Here is a 15,785-nt window from a genome sequence, read left to right on the forward strand (position 1 = left end):
TACATGTATTATGCAAGAAACGGGCTAACTATGAAACCTAGCCTAGTCCAGCTCACACAGTCCTGCAGTCACACTAAGACTCAAGACTTATCAAACCAGGCTTAGCTTGCTGCAACTCTCGGTATCCATAACAACAATTTCTCTCGCCAAAGGGAGCTCTTTGCATTAGTACTGTTAATAATTACAAAATGAAAGCCTAAGAAATAAAAATACCCCATTAAAAATTTCAACAAAGTTTTGCCAACAAAAGATAAACTACAGAGTTTGATTCAAAATGACAGTTAACAATTTCTGTAAAGCTAAAGCTGTAAATACTGATAGTATTTATGTACAACCAAACAACAAATGATATCACAAAATTAGCGGAAAAAAAGTAAAATTAAATTGTAGTGAGAGTGCTGGTGAAAGATGAAAAAATTATTAAAAGATAAGCAAAGCTTATCAGTTAAATTGGCCTTAATTCCATAGAATATTTAGAAACAGATCTTTTAATGCACTATACTTATTACCAACACGTTTGATTTTGTTTTACTTTAGCTACTGTGGCAACCCCAGATAGCTTAATTGCGATTTTTAGTGCACCTCAAGGGGAAAAAGTGAAGATGCACGTTATGAATAATAGATATTCAAATGCACTTTTTCGCTCAATGTCTTCGGATTTTTTTGTTGGTTTGTTTTTATCTTAATCTTGTTTTCTGCTTTTGCGTAAAATTAATCTAGAGACAGTAGTAGGCAACGAAGTAGGCTAATCTATAGATTATATCATGTCATGGCCGGATACAAGTGGCGAAATGGCGATGTATACCCTTGCATGCGCCTACTTTCACATGAAATATTCATTTAAATAGAAAGTCTTTATTTTCTTAAATAAGTTTTTTTTACGTTGATTGAAGCTTCGAAACTTACCACCTGTTCTATCAGTTCAGTTTATAATATCAAGTAGTGACAGGTGCTGGTGACAGGTGAAGTCCTCCGTAAAGATGTATTCTGTTGAATGCAATAAATTTTTCTTTACAAATGCTAATTGGATTTATTACAGTCAGCACTTTGTTTTCAATTTCATTTTAATTGATAACGTTTGCAGTAGGTTGAATTGAAATTTAAAACTGTAAGTTTCGTTAGCCTATGTTTTAATTTTTTGATAGTAAAATCATCAGCAGAAGGTCATCTTCCAATACATCAAAAATTAAAAGTAAGACACTATCTGATATGAACTTTCTGTAATTAGTGATCGAAGCATGCTACGATTTATGTTACTACCAATTTCTGTGTAAACTCTCTGAATTAATGTAGCCTAAGCCTATTTTGAGCTAAAATTAATGGAAAAGTTTTAACCTGTTTTATCATAACTTTTTTGAATTTAGCAATATTAAGGTTCAATAATACAAAATATTAATAAAGATAAACTGTTCGATACTAATCTACGCATATAGGGTGAGTTTATATTCAAATTCCAATGTCAATATATCATTCTCGGGCTTAATTACCGGGAAATTGTCAGATGTCACGTGTCAACAGGTATCAAACTCTTGCTAGTTCACGATGAACCCGCCGTACACCTCACTGTATTGGAATTTATTATTAACGTGTTTACTGATTGGTCGGTTTTTGATAATTGTTTTACAGTGTTGCCTACAGTGGGACAGGTTATGTGGTGTTCCCACTGTTGTCTTATTGGCGTTAACACCCATGACAGTATTCACATTAAATAACGCTTCAAATGCCTTATCTGTCTAGGACTCATTGCTCGAAAGCGTTTATGCCTATACCGATTTATGTTGTTATGGTTATTGGTTAATATAAGCAATATCTATTACAGCAGAAAACTTTCCAATATGCTGCATATTAAAATGTTTCAAAACATCGCAGAGCACGGCAACCGTGATGAGGAAACGTCAAATTATGAGTTTGTTATAACTATAATGATATTAGACCAATCATAGGGTGTCCATCGACGCCATTTCCCGTATTTGCAAGATTGTTTCTGAATTGTATATGATTAAGTGGCGATTAGATTTCAACATCTCATTCATAGTGATGCACAAATATTTCTGATTGTTGATGTAACAATTTATAAAATTAGCAAATATTTGACACTGGTGATTAATTTTTGTACCAGATTTCCCTCATTATCGACTCATTATCCTGAGTCAAATCAAGTCAGTCGATAAGTAGCCATTTGACTAGAGTAAAGTCGAGTCAACTATAAATACGATTTGAGCCTAGTTAAGCTACGTAATGAAGCACTTTGAGATGAAGTGGCACAACTTGCGCTTGGTCAGACTGATTCCCGTTTCTAAAAGCTCCCGTTTTTCAGCCAAATCAATGATTTATATGTTGTTGAAATATATGATATATATTTTTTTCGTAAAATATCCTATTTTTACAGAAAAAGTTTTGGCTGTTACCAGCACAGTAAACAACTATGAACTCGAGTCAAATCGAGTCATTTGAAGAAGTTGATTCGAGTTTGTTCAGTAGCTCTGCTGGTTAAGACAACACTTTCCCCAAGTTGGAAATCGGGATAATGCTGTTTTCCCTACATCATATACATTTTTGGCAATTTTCTTGTTAGATTACCAGATAGCTTTTTAAAATTGTAAAACCGCAATGATGTCTTTGTGGCCTTGTCTTTGCCATCAGTGAAGTAAAAGGCGGGTGAGTAGTGATATAATTGCCCAGGCCCAGGATTGGCGTGTAAACAGAAGCACTCAATCGCCATAAAAGCTGTGTCCTCGTTCTTGCAAACACTTCGTTCGTCGTAAATGTTTCATCACTTTCTTTAAATTTTAATCACTGATCGCTATTGGGCGTCGTAGAACGTTGTTACAATCTCATTGTCACGCGCGTGCCACTTCAACAAAAATTGCACGCTATGTTTGTTTTAAAAATTTCCTTCGCAAAATTTCAATTAAGCCTTTCAAGCAGACCTGTTTAAAATGCTGTTTAATTTTCCATGCAGTCACGCAATCACTCACAAGCATATTACAAATATAACGAATTACACAATTTCGTGGGGCGTAAATAAACATTGAAAAACGTGTGAAAATGATGGATTGAGAAAACCATGCGGGATATAATCAAAGTCTTTTTGATACATGCAAATGTGCAATTTCAATTTAACAAGGAAGATCTGACTCAACTGTGTCTGAGGTGTGACACAGAGGTAAAATTTTTGGAATAATCGCTTGGAAGAAGCTAACACGTGTAATTATACTCACTTAAATACATTACATTGTAAGTGCATTAGTCACTTGTGGAAGAAATTCATTAATTGACCTTAAGCAACTTTTAAACGTGACTGTGTCGATGCAAAATGCAAAATGTTTACGCAATTAAGTTTGATTACGAAACAGTTCATGTGGCATAAGGTAACGTATTAGATTATCATCACAGCAAATTCGCCATAAGAAAGATTTTTAATTTTGATGCAAATTGTTTCACATTTGCGACATAATCTGCTATAGGTCTACGTTTACTTATATTGCGGTTGTTTTGGTTTATCTAAGGTGCTGTTTTGCACATGCATGCATTGCTCTTTAGTCAGTGTAAGCTGAAAGCAGTTTTATGAATTATTAACTTCAATGAAAAAATACCAAAATATTTAGTACTTTTGATTGCTTAAATATACATGGTAAATGTGTTTCTCAACATCAATATACTGTAAAACCAGTAAGTGTCACTGTGTCAGGAGGAAAGACTTGATAAAATATGGAAAACGGGTGAGCTTAAATTTCATGAAAGACTAAATATAAGCCTATTACATCAAGCAGTAGTTCTAATTGTTTTTTAAATAATAAATAATAAAACCATAGTTTGTTTATAGGCAAAAGAATTCAGACATATTCATACCGGAGACAGAGGAACTTTCGGTTGATTCTAAGCAGAGCAAACCAACTTCCTCATCACGAAAGTGCATAAAAAAGCGGGACCCTTGCCACTGCTCTATCAAGATGAAGGACATTATACTAGGTTAAAAACAAAACTTTTTAATCTATTTGTAACCGTATAAGTAACAGCAAATTTTCTCCAATAAATTCTTAAGTATGAAAATCAGTATAGCTGTCATGAGATGTTGACTTACTATAAATTGTGTCTCGTTCAGCGCTGGTCACCCGAGCTTTATTTGCTGCACACGGTCTTGTAGGAATATGGCAAGCACAAAGCGAATGGAATGACGTAGCTTACTGGCTTCTTCTAGTTCCAGTTGGTGTCCTTGTACTGGAAGCTCTCTTTACAGTTGGAATTCGCGGGGGTGAAGAGTATAAGTGGTCCGTTTATATAATATATTTAATCCTGTAATTATTTCCGTATATAGCTCATGTGTAAATCTACAGCATAGGTAAATCTACGTTTCATAGGATTTGTTTTCTTATAAAAAAAAGTAAAAGTAGATATGATATGACGAAGAAAAGAAGAATTTAGCTATAAGATTATTTTAATCTGCTTTTGTTTTTAGGATAAGTCCGTGCGTTCTTATCTATCTCTGCGGCGTCGTACCTTCAATCTGGTTTCTTGAGTTAAAAAATTTCGAAACACGACAGGGTTATCATTACTGCAATGATCGATATTGGGGAAAATTGGTAAAAAGTAGTTGATATTTCACTAATATTTTTATACTCAAATGTGAACGTAAATCTGCATTATTACATCTGCAATTGATGAAAACGTACAGTATTGACAGAAACAAAGTGTATGCTCTTTGTATTGTGATTTGTAAATATTATACAGACTGAACCAGGATGTAAACGGGAATTTTCGCTTTATTCTGAATATGAAATCGACCAGTTCGTAATGAATAACACTTGGTTGCAAGACGCCTGCAAATCACAACTTCAGTATGTTTCCAAGAAGAATAACTCATCGGTAATACTTTTAATGTTCACCTGCAAATAGACATTTTCAATGTGGTAGACGATTATATAATCGGTCCAATAAAACAGATTAAATAAATTCAGATAAATGGCGTGTTTCTACAGCTGTTCACGACCAATTTCCCTACAACCATTCCCCTGTCTAAAGAGGCCACCATGGACCCGGGTCAAGATCAAGGAATTGGCGGGGAAGTGGTCAACTCTATTGAGAACGTAGCGAAAACGATAGACCAACTGGCAAGTGTGGTTGTTTTCTGGGCCACTTTTCACTTTAAAGTTAACTAAATGTGTAGAAATACTGACTTATTGGCCAAACTGTAGTTTGAAAACGTGAACGTGTTCAACGATCAAACATGGGTGCTTGTTCTTCATCAACTGTTACTTTTCATCCTGATTATCGGAAGATGGCTGCTACCGACAGGTGAAGGAATCTCGAGAGACGAGTTATCGCAACTTCTCCTCGTTTTTATCGGTGTCGGCGCCGACATTCTCGAGTTTGTCACGGAGACTGTGAAGGTATGCTTTTTGTAAATGTGATTTTTTTAAAACAAATTTAATTGGTTAATTATATAAAAATCATTCTATAGTGAAATTTTTGTAGTCTAAAACGAACATGATTCCTGCGACCGTGACTTGACTTTTGTTATTCCATACATACGTTATAATTTATTGCATCATCTAAATTCGTCAATTGTAGATGAAATCGACATACATACTATGTGATAACATTTGCACGTACTGGATGTGGGATATCATTCATTCCACTACCCATGTAGAAAATTCATTAAATTTTAATTACATTTGCCTGTATAATGTATATACTTTTCACGCACAAGCTTAGACATTCCCCTTGTTATCTTTTAAATTGCACTATACTCATGATTTAATTATTAATAATATTAATTATAAATTATATCATAACCTCATTACTCTCACTTTACTCATGAACAGTCATTCCTTAATTATTCAAAATGTCATTAGCTGAACTATATATAAAAACCACTGCTATTGAAATCCCATATATATCTTCACTTACTTTTTTCCTGGCCTGCGCTGGCTTACAAATTGATTTATCAGCCGTAAGTGTATTTCAAATTTATGGATTTTGATTGCGTCAAACATTCTACTGATATAGTTTCTCTCCATAACAATGTTTTTGGTTTTGCGCTCTAACAGGAAAGGGCAGTGCGATGTGACAAGGTTTTAGTTATCTGCATTATGGCGTTTTGGTCTTGGAGTACCTTACAATTCACACTAGTTCTTACGGCTGCCAAAGCTCGACGCACTCGCGCGGTCGGATTATACAGCGGAGCCGAAGACACCAGCAGGGTACCGTCACCCATAGTCGTAGTGGAAGAGGAAGTGGAAAAAGAAGGTCTGCTGATGAAATATCAGTTATCTCATCCTGTTGAAAATCGTTTGACGTTAACATTATGTTTTTTTCTATCTCTTTTGCTGTCTTTTAATCAGGAGCTTGCCGCAAGTTCTGGACCAACGTGGAAGTTTGGGGAATTCTATCAACGCTTATTCTTCAGGACGGGCCATTTTTGGCTGTGAGACTTTACATCATGATCGGCAGAAGAGTTATCCACCAGATGATAGTTTTCTTTACTTGCAAAAATTTCCTTGTTGTCGTCCTGCAATTCTATCGACTTGCCATCATCGCCACTGCTAAGCCAGAAGAGGAGGAAGAAGAGGACTTGCCACTCAATTTAAAACGAATGGATGCAGTTAATACATTAGCTATGGCCAAAGCAAGATTTATGCAAAATTCGGGCAAACCATCGAGGTCCGAATCTCCAAACAATCGAGGAAGAAAATCACCAAAAGTTGCTCCTGTAAATGGTACAGATCTGCCAGGGGCGTAATACTTCATTCAAAGTATGCAAACGAGTTAGAAATTATCGTTTAAATATCCAGTATCAAGTGGAAGCTGTGACATAAGCTAAACGATTGTATAATATTGCTAGGTTTTGAATCGACTTCATCATGACAAAAAAATAGAATAACAGGAAATAAAGATTAGGTAAAAGGATAATTAAACATTGAGGCACAATAAAGCTTGAAAATTCCCAAAAATAGCTGAACCACACTTTGCAGACATTTACCTTTTGGATGGGCTGAGGCTCAAGTTTATGCGATTACTGCTTTTATGGAACATTTACATCATAGTTAGTTTGCTTCAACGGATGCGATATTTGGAATAAAACTTTTGTAGCAGTTGTTAATGTTAATGTTAATAATGCATTATTAACATATACAAAAACTGTCACGCAGGGTAAAACATAGTAGACCTATAAAAAGCATTTTAAAATGTATTTTTCCACTGAACGAGCAATTTTCTTGAAATCTGTATAGAAACTGGGGTGTTGCATCCGATAGCGGCTTTATGGTGTGTAAATCATCCGTCAATATTGTGATATATTCTGCGTTAATATTCTTTGTGTATTACAATGAATTCTATAAAATATTTATATGTGGATTGGAATTGGTCGGATCTTTGAAGGAGCACCTTGTGATCTTCTACTGTATATTTGTGTTTAAAAATATGACATGAGTTATGAGTTTTGGGTTTCACCTACTCAACACGACCACAAGCCTATCGAAAGACTTCCTTTGTTCTCGACAAAAGGTTAACGTGTCCCGCGTCTTGTCAAGTGTTATTATACCCTTGAAAAAAATTAGCGAGGTTATTGTATGAACCAGCAGCGGCATCTAATCGTTCTGTGCCTCGTCAGTGCGTAGGGTCACATTCACGCAACAGCCGCTGGAGTAGAGTTGACTTTCTGGCCAGGCATTTCGTAGCACATTAGAATTGCTATAGTCTGACTGCAGCAAACTGTGTTGGCATTCTCAAGCAAAATGTCTTTGGAGACGCGAGTAATAGGCTCGAAAACGTAAGTAAAGAGAGAATAGAAAACATTGAAAAAAAGTTTTGTGAAACAAATATAGCCTAAAACATTGTAAAACGAAGAATCACTCCCAGGTTGTTTTCAAGGAATTTTAAGTTTTACGCTTTAATTCTTTTGTCTAGGCCTAGGGCCAACGCTATATTTTGTGCATCTTTGCGGTATAGTTTATTAAGTAAAAATGATTACTTTAACTAACAGATTAGCTTAACTATTGGTTGAAACATGGACCATGTTTTGACGCACTTGCAAAAAGAAAGCGCCCATGAAAATCAGCTTACAGGATTAAGATCAATTGGTTATATGTTAAAATTTAACATGCAGTTAACAGTTCAGTATTATGCTGATATCTTCGCAGATCTACAAAATGGTCGAAGTATGAACCAGTTTCAATGACACAGAGCAAAACAGATCATTGGGCTAAGATGAAGCACAAAGCGACAAATTTCGTCGTCAAAATGCCAGAAGCTGTGGTCATCACTAAACGTAAACGTGATTACAACATGTTTAACAGAATTGTTTTCATCTGTGATTGCAAAAATTTTTGATTTTGTCCTTTGCCAATTAACAAGCAATATTTTTAATTGCAGAGCTGCCACCTGATGCTACGCGATACAAAGTCAATGCAGACGGAACAATAATGCCACTGAAAGGTCCTGTCTTCGAAGATCAGCTCAACAACCAACTAGGAAACGAAAAGCCCGGAACGTAAGTTTGTAAAATCACGACTTTCTCAGCTTTGTATATTTCAACCTGGACCTTGGTTTACTGTCTTAGGTATCAGAAATTAAGACCAAAGCAATCAGTCTCCATTCCCAATAAGAAAAAATACAGGAACGAATTCAACGATCGTGCGCGCGAAGGTTTTCGGTATTGGCCGCTTTCAAGACCTAAACCAACCCTGTGTGAGTATTGACAACTCAAAATTAAGGTGTCAATCGAGATGAAACAGGCCACTGTATTTGAATAGAAACTATTTACACGCAGATGGCAAGTACGGAATGGGAAGCTACAAATCCGTTCTTGGATTGGGTGATGCGGTTAGAACATGAATTTTACGCCTACTTGTTGATAAACATTAAGAACCACACTGTAATTGACACCTGGCTTTGTTTGCATCAGCTTTTCTTTTTGACCTATTTAACTTTCTTCGTTTTATTGTCGCGCCCAATGAATTTTATTATTCGTTCTTAAGTAAAATGGGTGTGTACTATTTACCTTGCTTGATTGTAGACTATTGTATGCTCGTTGCTGTTTTAATAAATGCCTGCCGGATATCTAAACATGGATTATAGAAAATTTCAAAAACAAAAACTTCGGCATAAGGGTGTGTTACGGCACGGTTATGCGCACCAAATTCAACACACACCAACGTAACACCATTGTTGTTATGCCCTTGACCATTAACCGCGCTTGATTCTGATCGGTGATTCCGGCTCACAATGCCAAATTCGGGCAAGACAAATAAAAAAAACAAAAATGAGCAAAAAAACGTGTCTATCAGACATACAAGCAATTGAGATAACTGCTGCTCGAGCGATGAGTTCTATTTACTACCACTAATTTCACAAAACTGCATGATACGAGTAAAACACAGAGTCTACACAATGTTTGACAGAGCTAGTGCCCTTGTTTAAGGGAGGGTAAAGGGTAAAACCTTCCAGTAAAAACATAATCTATCAATCGTTGACAGCCAAACAAATTAACATCTTGGGTTAAAACAAGGTTTTAAAGTTTTACCTTAAAGAATGAACTTAATCAGCTATGAGCATAACATGACAGGAAACTAATAATAGTGCTCAAGTTTCCACTTTCCAATGGCAAACTGAATTTACAGCTAAAACTGAATTTACCTATAAACAAGTACACTTAACAGGGCGAGGTACAGGTGTGCACTGTGCAGGTAATGAAATTCATTCTGTGATACACCAGCGTGATTATGATATATCCAAAAAATAGTCAACATCAATTTTCATTAAATGTCTCATGGGCCTGTTTCTGCAATCAGACGGATGTAACAGGATTTTGTTCGTCCGGCGAACAAGGTTAGAGTCCATGCTTCAGATGTTCAGCAGATTATCCAGAACTTTAGTCAAACGTTCTCCTGATGAAAGTTCCACCTGATAAGTCTTTCTTCTTTTTACCCTTCTTTTTACGACGTGGTTTTTCAATGTTCATTTCAGCCAATGCCTAAAAATAAACATAATAACATGTAATGCAAAGGATCCTTCAATAAAACCAAAATTGTACAGGTAAGCAATAATTAGAATATATTAAATAAAATCTAAGAAATAAAACGTGCAATAGTTTAATATAAGATGGGTCGAGACATACAGTACAGCACAATAATTATAAAAGTATCTGCGAATCAGTTAGAAAGATACTTCAGGAGTTTAATTTACAACTTATTAGCATCTTCTGTTTCTGAGTATACAAAAAACGCCAATAATAAACTAATCACCCCATTAGCCTGCTGTAAAGCATAGGACAATTCTTCAATCTGTAAGTTTAAATGAGATGTTTCAGCTCTGTAATCATCGAGCTGAGACTCCAGCTTTTCTCTTCTTTCACGTTCAAATTCTAATTGAGTTTCTAGCTCTGAAATTGCTCTGTACAAAATGACAGATGTTGAAATACAATGCTTGCATGGTAAAGCATTGTTGAAAACAGATTGTACCAACGGTAACACCTCTTGCTCTCCTGTTCTTCTTCATGTTTCTGCCTGTCTTCAGCGAGTTCACCTCCGAGCTGGTGGAAATTTGATTTGGCAATTTCAAGAAGCCTTTCTAAATCTTCAATTTTTCGATATGCTCGACCTAATGACATAATCATATTAACCACACAAATAAAATGAAAAACAGCATTAACAAGTCGTGTCAACAAAAAGTTGTTTTTAAGGCTAATTTAGCATTCAAGTGAACTAACTTCTTGCTGCTTTTTTTGCTTTTTCATCTCTGGTGAATCCTCGGCTGTCACTGGAATCCCCAGCAAGTCCACACAAAGGATAATCTTCTTCATCACTGAAATTCGTGGAGGCAGTCTCATCAACATCGTCATGCTCCTCACCTCCGAGAAGTTTAACACAAGCGAGTTGAGCAAATCGTTTGGCGACCATGAGTGGAGTTTCGTTACTTGAATTCCTGATTTCCACTGTGACAGGAAGGAAGAGCTTGATAACTCGATGCATTATGATGTCACAAGTACCATGACTACTTAACATTTGTATAAAGGTTTATACAATTAAGTGCAAAGCATTAAATTCATCACTTGCAAATTTCACTGCATCATCTGCCTAAAAATCCTCAATGTTTAGAAACGGCACCACCAATAAAATTGATAGATGTTTGTAAATGTTAGTGCAATGAAGCTAAAAACTTACTATTGGCACCCATTTCCACAAGCCACTGTAAGACTTCAATGTGACCCTGGCCAGCCGCCTTGTGAGCAGGTGTTGACAGTTTTTCATCTCTTTCATTTATGTTGATCACTCCTTGTTCAACCAAGGTCCTCAAAGTGTATAGGTCACCTTTGTAAGCAGCCACGTGGGCAGGAAATGCCAAGTCTAAAAAAGGTAATTTTGCATAATTGAACACGAAAATTAAATCTTCCATGGAAAGTGAATTCCAAGAATTTCAAGTGAACATTTCATTACATGCTTGTGGCAAAACAATGTAGTGAAAAGTGCAAATCATGATCATATTTTAAAAATCATCAAGAAATTAAAAATTCTCAAGAGAAATAACTCACTTTCTTCATCTTGAGCATGTTCTTTTTCATATTCCAGATTATCAATAAACTCAACAACTGCACTTTTGTAAAATCGATGGGCAAGATCTTTTGGTGTCTCTCCATGGTCATTTCTGGCTGATAGCACATGATCAAAACTGGGTGCATTTGAGATCAAGAATTTTAAACATGGAAGGTGCCCTTCTTGTGCAGCTAGATGAGCTGGAGTGTTACCTGGAAAAATATAAATAACAAAAAATTTAGAAATAAACCAATTTAAAATTGTTTTTAGATGAAAGCGTAAACTAATGAACAATAATAAAAAGCATTGTTATTTATATTCAAACAACTTTACCTCCATTGTCAACATCATCTGCACTTGCTCCCCACTTACAAAGCATTTGCAAGCAGCCAAGTCGGCCTTGAAAGGCTGCACAATGTGTAGCTAGCCAGCCATTAAAATCAGCAGCCGTGACATCCTGAAGTTTAAAGCAAAATTTTGACTTTTGTTATATGAAAGCCAAACAATAGAAATATGAGGTTGTAAATTTTACCACTCCACAACGCAGAATTGTCTGCATGGTAAATGAATGGCCATGAGAAGCAGCAAGGTGAAGTGGCGTGCTGCCTCTATCGTCTTTGCTTGAAAGGTTGGCATTATTGTTACCCAATGCCTACAATAAATCATGGTCATTATTAACTAGCGACCTGACATTAAACTCCATTCTAAATGCTGATATTATAAAAATTAGTCACAGCATGTTAAAACTGATAAAAATATTCCCTGCTGGCTATTTTTTTCAACAAAACAAAACTTTACCTGCATGCAAGCATCCTGACCACGAATAGCAACAATGTGGGCAGGTGTCCAGCCCCTTGGAGTTACATCAGTTGTGTCAGCCCCATGCCATAAAAGCCAATGCAAACACTGTTGATAGAAAATACCTCAATAAGGCAAATCAAACGAAACATTATAAAAACCATGCAGGAAAAGAGTAAATTAATTAATTCTAATCCCAGTAAACTCATTCTGCGGCTTAAATCAGTTATTCCCTAATTTTGAAAAACAACTTCAACCAGTAAGTTGTGCCTATGGTGCATCAGGGGTCAGGTTTTCCATAAAAACGTAGTTTACTGCAACTTCAAACTTGAAAAAAATGCATTTATACACATTACATTGAAGACATTATAATGTCACAATGATATCAAGATATTATTATTTGACATTTTGTTTTTAATTTGTCATTTTGCCTTCAATTTATAAGTTTGCACAATGCTCCTCACAACAATCAATTATCAAGATACATCACTGGTTATTGTAATGTCTTCTTACCTCAAGGGCACCCACATAACACGCCCAATGTACTGGTGTAAATTTAGTTTCTGGTTCCACTTCATTAATCCCTGCTCCATTTTTCACCATCACCTCTAACTGGATTACATCACCATGACGTATCACCTCATGAATGCTTTTGTAGTTTGCTTGCTGCTTTTTAGCAACTGTACATCAAGCAAATGTGGGTTAACAATACTTATTATTAGCTCAAATTTACAACTTTTGTATAATAATAGATATTGTGATATCAATTTTAAAATGCTATTAGATATAGTAAACTAAAGCCTTGATTTAGTTTTAAACAGTTGTAAGCTGTAATAATCCAGATTAGAAAGTTTGCTGATTTTTATCCCAGGCTTCGCACTTAGCAAACTTTACAATCTGGGGGATAACTTTACAATCTGGTTTCAAAAATGGAAGTCACAAACAACCTTAGACTATTTCACCATAAGTAGATCAAGCAAGCCATAGTAAAAGATAAGCTGTGAGGTTAGGAGAATTGGTATGCAAAAGTCGATTTAAGCTGTTTAGGGTTTAATTGAAGTTGGATTTAGATTAGATGGTAGATTTAGGTAAGGTTTTAAAAGTTACTACGTTATATTAGTTATAACATTTAAGTTGGGTTAACAAGATACCATGAAAAATAGCTTTGAACGTACGATTTTTTTCAGTGAAATAATGACAGCTAAAAATATTTGATACTCTAAAATTCCCATCTCTATCAATGACCCACGGCAAACCAAGGAGGAGTAGCTAGCTAAAATTTCAAGTATTAAAAGCTTATCATCAGTTTTCCTTAAATAAATTTCAAGCAAAAGTTTAAAAGCTGTACTAGAGACCCTTTCCGAGTTACTGTCTGGGTGGCAAGATTTTTTTGATCGCTTATGCTTAGCAATAGAAAATGCTGACCCACTTTGTTTTTTTTGAAATTACAACTGTTTTGTGCATCGGATTGTAACGATTTTGCTCAGGTAAGTAGCATATGAATTCCTTTACGCAATACTAAAAAAGTTTGAAAAAATGTTGCCTAGATCTTACTTTACAGCGGTTTGAATCCTACAAACTGGACTTGTTGGGTATGACATCTGGATACTTGGTTAGCCAAGTATGAGACGTAAAATGCGTAAGAAATTTCGTGTTATCTGTGGCGCGTTAAATAGGATAATTTTGTTTGGCATGTCAAGCAAAGTTCAAAATAATCAACTAGAAGTAAATACAAACAGAATTGTTACATCGAAACGAGCCACAGATACCATGCAAACTGTTACACATTTTTTGTCGCATCGTACGCTGACCACGTAACATAAATTCATATCAAACAAGTTCAGTGTGTAGGATTCAAAGTGCTGTAGATTAAGAACTAGGAAACATATTTTCCAATTTTTTTCTTTATTGCGCAAAGAAATTCATATGCTACTTACCTGAGCAAAATTGTTACAATGTGATGCCCAGAACGCTTGAAATTTTAAAAAGAATCAAGGTGGGTCGACAATTTCCACTGTTAAGTATAGATGAAAGTGTTGCCACCCACCAAATATGACGCCCACAACTCGGAAAGGGTTTATTGGCTTTAACGATTTATTACTAATTGGCAATGATTACGGTAAGAGACCACTGCATAGCATGCACGTGTCCAGGCTTGGAGTTTTAGAAACGCGGTTAGGTCAATTTAGTACCCTACCTACAGACCTAAGGAACCTGCCTGACTCTTGCATAATTTAACTACATCAAACATCATTGACGTTTAGGTTTGCAATATACACTACAAAAGCATGCATTATTCAACTTACCGGTAGTCATTTTCACCTTAGAAAGCACCAGTTGATTGTCTCGCCTTTAAAATTCAAATACATATACTGTATGGGTTCCTCAAAACAATTTCTTTCAAAATGGATTTCATAAAAAATCCCCAACTGAGTTATTTACAAAATCAAGATATCTCTTTGGCAACCACACCTGGATTGAATGATATAAAGGGTAACACTAAATTGGATAATCCCGTTGTTAAGTAATGTTTTAGTAACCTTTAGTCAGATATAATCATCATTAAACTTAAAAACAAAAAAAAATCAAAAATACCTCAAATACACCGTAAAGTTTTAAAAATTGTTTATCTAAAACAAAATAAAACTGCAAACCTTGATCTACTGTTCTCTCATGTGAAAAGCTTTATCAAAAATAAACAAAGAAACTAATGAGCAATAAAGAAAATGACAAAAAAAGTAAATAAATAAAGTTATATAAAAAGGAATAAATTAATTTTAATTATTATTATTTAATAAATATGTTAACTGATGCATTAAAATTTTATTTTATACTATGTTTATACTGTAATAATTTATTGTTCAAAAAGAAATTTTAGTAATTTCAATAAAAAGGGAGTTCCCCTCTTACAAACCTGTCTTTGTCCAACTATTTCAGGACAACGTCCTGCTAGCCTATAGCTTACTATAGCCTACTCTGCAAGCAAGGACAGGCCTATGTCTATACTTTAAACAACTGTTGGTTTAAGACTGCGTAATATACCGTTAGGCCTACGCTATTTGCAGTTGCGTTATGTATCTTGAAATTTATTAATAAAAGGCAAGTTAATAGAAGTTGTTGAAGTTGTTAATTGGGTTGTGCGAGTGCATTTTACAATTAACTTTCGAAGTGACTGTTTCACCATTTGTAGATCACGCAGCATGTTGTTAAAGTTGGACGGTTAAGTTAGGTATGCAAAAAATTGTTTTTAGCAATTTAAGGTTTTGTTGGAGTTAGATTTAAAAGAGAAGGTAAATTTGGGTTAGGTTTCGGTTACTGTGTTATAAAATTTAAGTTAGGTTAAAATGAAACTGTGGAAAATAGCTTTGAGTGCACAATTTTTTCTGGTGGAATAGTGAAAGGGCCATTAATTTTATGTACATCCAGATAACGCATATCTCGTTAGTGCATGCGAAT

The 15,785-nt window shown here is 35.2% G+C and overlaps 3 protein-coding genes across 4 annotated transcripts; 2 read left to right on the forward strand and 1 right to left on the reverse strand.

Moving 5' to 3' along the window:
* The first annotated feature begins 1,075 nt into the window (after positions 1–1,075).
* Positions 1,076–7,356, forward strand: LOC143449639 (transmembrane protein 26-like). Of its 2 annotated transcripts, none has more exons than XM_076949910.1 (9): positions 1,076–1,192; positions 3,827–3,972; positions 4,106–4,271; positions 4,460–4,583; positions 4,732–4,866; positions 4,980–5,111; positions 5,196–5,390; positions 6,051–6,249; positions 6,345–7,356. In XM_076949910.1, exons 2-9 carry the CDS (start codon positions 3,954–3,956, stop codon positions 6,740–6,742), a joined length of 1,368 nt encoding a protein of 455 aa, XP_076806025.1. In that variant the 5' UTR covers positions 1,076–1,192; positions 3,827–3,953; the 3' UTR covers positions 6,743–7,356. The 2 variants fall into 2 exon arrangements, with proteins under 2 accessions (XP_076806025.1, XP_076806024.1); XM_076949909.1 differs by lacking the exon at positions 1,076–1,192 and adding an exon at positions 3,528–3,722.
* A 231-nt stretch (positions 7,357–7,587) lies between these two features.
* LOC143450560 (uncharacterized) lies at positions 7,588–9,066 on the forward strand. The gene is made up of 5 exons (XM_076951159.1): positions 7,588–7,771; positions 8,142–8,269; positions 8,374–8,491; positions 8,561–8,688; positions 8,771–9,066. The coding sequence occupies exons 1-5, from the start codon at positions 7,737–7,739 to the stop codon at positions 8,833–8,835; spliced, it is 474 nt and encodes a 157-aa protein (XP_076807274.1). The 5' UTR covers positions 7,588–7,736; the 3' UTR covers positions 8,836–9,066.
* Positions 9,067–9,315: 249 nt separating this feature from the next.
* Positions 9,316–14,774, reverse strand: LOC143450559 (ankyrin repeat domain-containing protein 42-like). Its single transcript, XM_076951158.1, has 11 exons — positions 14,636–14,774; positions 12,843–13,009; positions 12,330–12,437; positions 12,064–12,183; positions 11,865–11,988; positions 11,531–11,743; positions 11,163–11,345; positions 10,709–10,933; positions 10,473–10,599; positions 10,245–10,392; positions 9,316–9,973 (listed from the first exon to the last, which is right to left on the reverse strand). Exons 1-11 carry the CDS (start codon positions 14,643–14,645, stop codon positions 9,872–9,874), a joined length of 1,527 nt encoding a protein of 508 aa, XP_076807273.1. The 5' UTR covers positions 14,646–14,774; the 3' UTR covers positions 9,316–9,871.
* Positions 14,775–15,785: the final 1,011 nt, after the last annotated feature.

This window comes from Clavelina lepadiformis, chromosome 3 (assembly GCF_947623445.1).
Source record: "Clavelina lepadiformis chromosome 3, kaClaLepa1.1, whole genome shotgun sequence".
Classification (NCBI taxonomy): Eukaryota; Metazoa; Chordata; class Ascidiacea; order Aplousobranchia; family Clavelinidae; genus Clavelina; species Clavelina lepadiformis.

Excerpts from the sequence above, each read along its gene's own strand:
- LOC143449639 (XM_076949909.1), top strand. Across the intron at positions 4,584-4,731 it reads ATCGATATTGGGGAAAATTG|ACTGAACCAGGATGTAAACG; the intron begins GTAAAAAGTAGT and ends AATATTATACAG. Across the intron at positions 5,112-5,195 it reads CGAAAACGATAGACCAACTG|TTTGAAAACGTGAACGTGTT; the intron begins GCAAGTGTGGTT and ends GCCAAACTGTAG.
- LOC143450560 (XM_076951159.1), top strand. The coding sequence starts at position 7,737 with ATGTCTTTGGAGACGCGAGTAATAGGCTCGAAAAC. Across the intron at positions 7,772-8,141 it reads CGAGTAATAGGCTCGAAAAC|ATCTACAAAATGGTCGAAGT; the intron begins GTAAGTAAAGAG and ends ATATCTTCGCAG. Across the intron at positions 8,492-8,560 it reads GGAAACGAAAAGCCCGGAAC|GTATCAGAAATTAAGACCAA; the intron begins GTAAGTTTGTAA and ends TTACTGTCTTAG.
- LOC143450559 (XM_076951158.1), bottom strand. Across the intron at positions 12,184-12,329 it reads GTCAGGATGCTTGCATGCAG|GCATTGGGTAACAATAATGC; the intron begins GTAAAGTTTTGT and ends GATTTATTGTAG. Across the intron at positions 10,393-10,472 it reads GAAGAACAGGAGAGCAAGAG|AGCAATTTCAGAGCTAGAAA; the intron begins GTGTTACCGTTG and ends CATTTTGTACAG.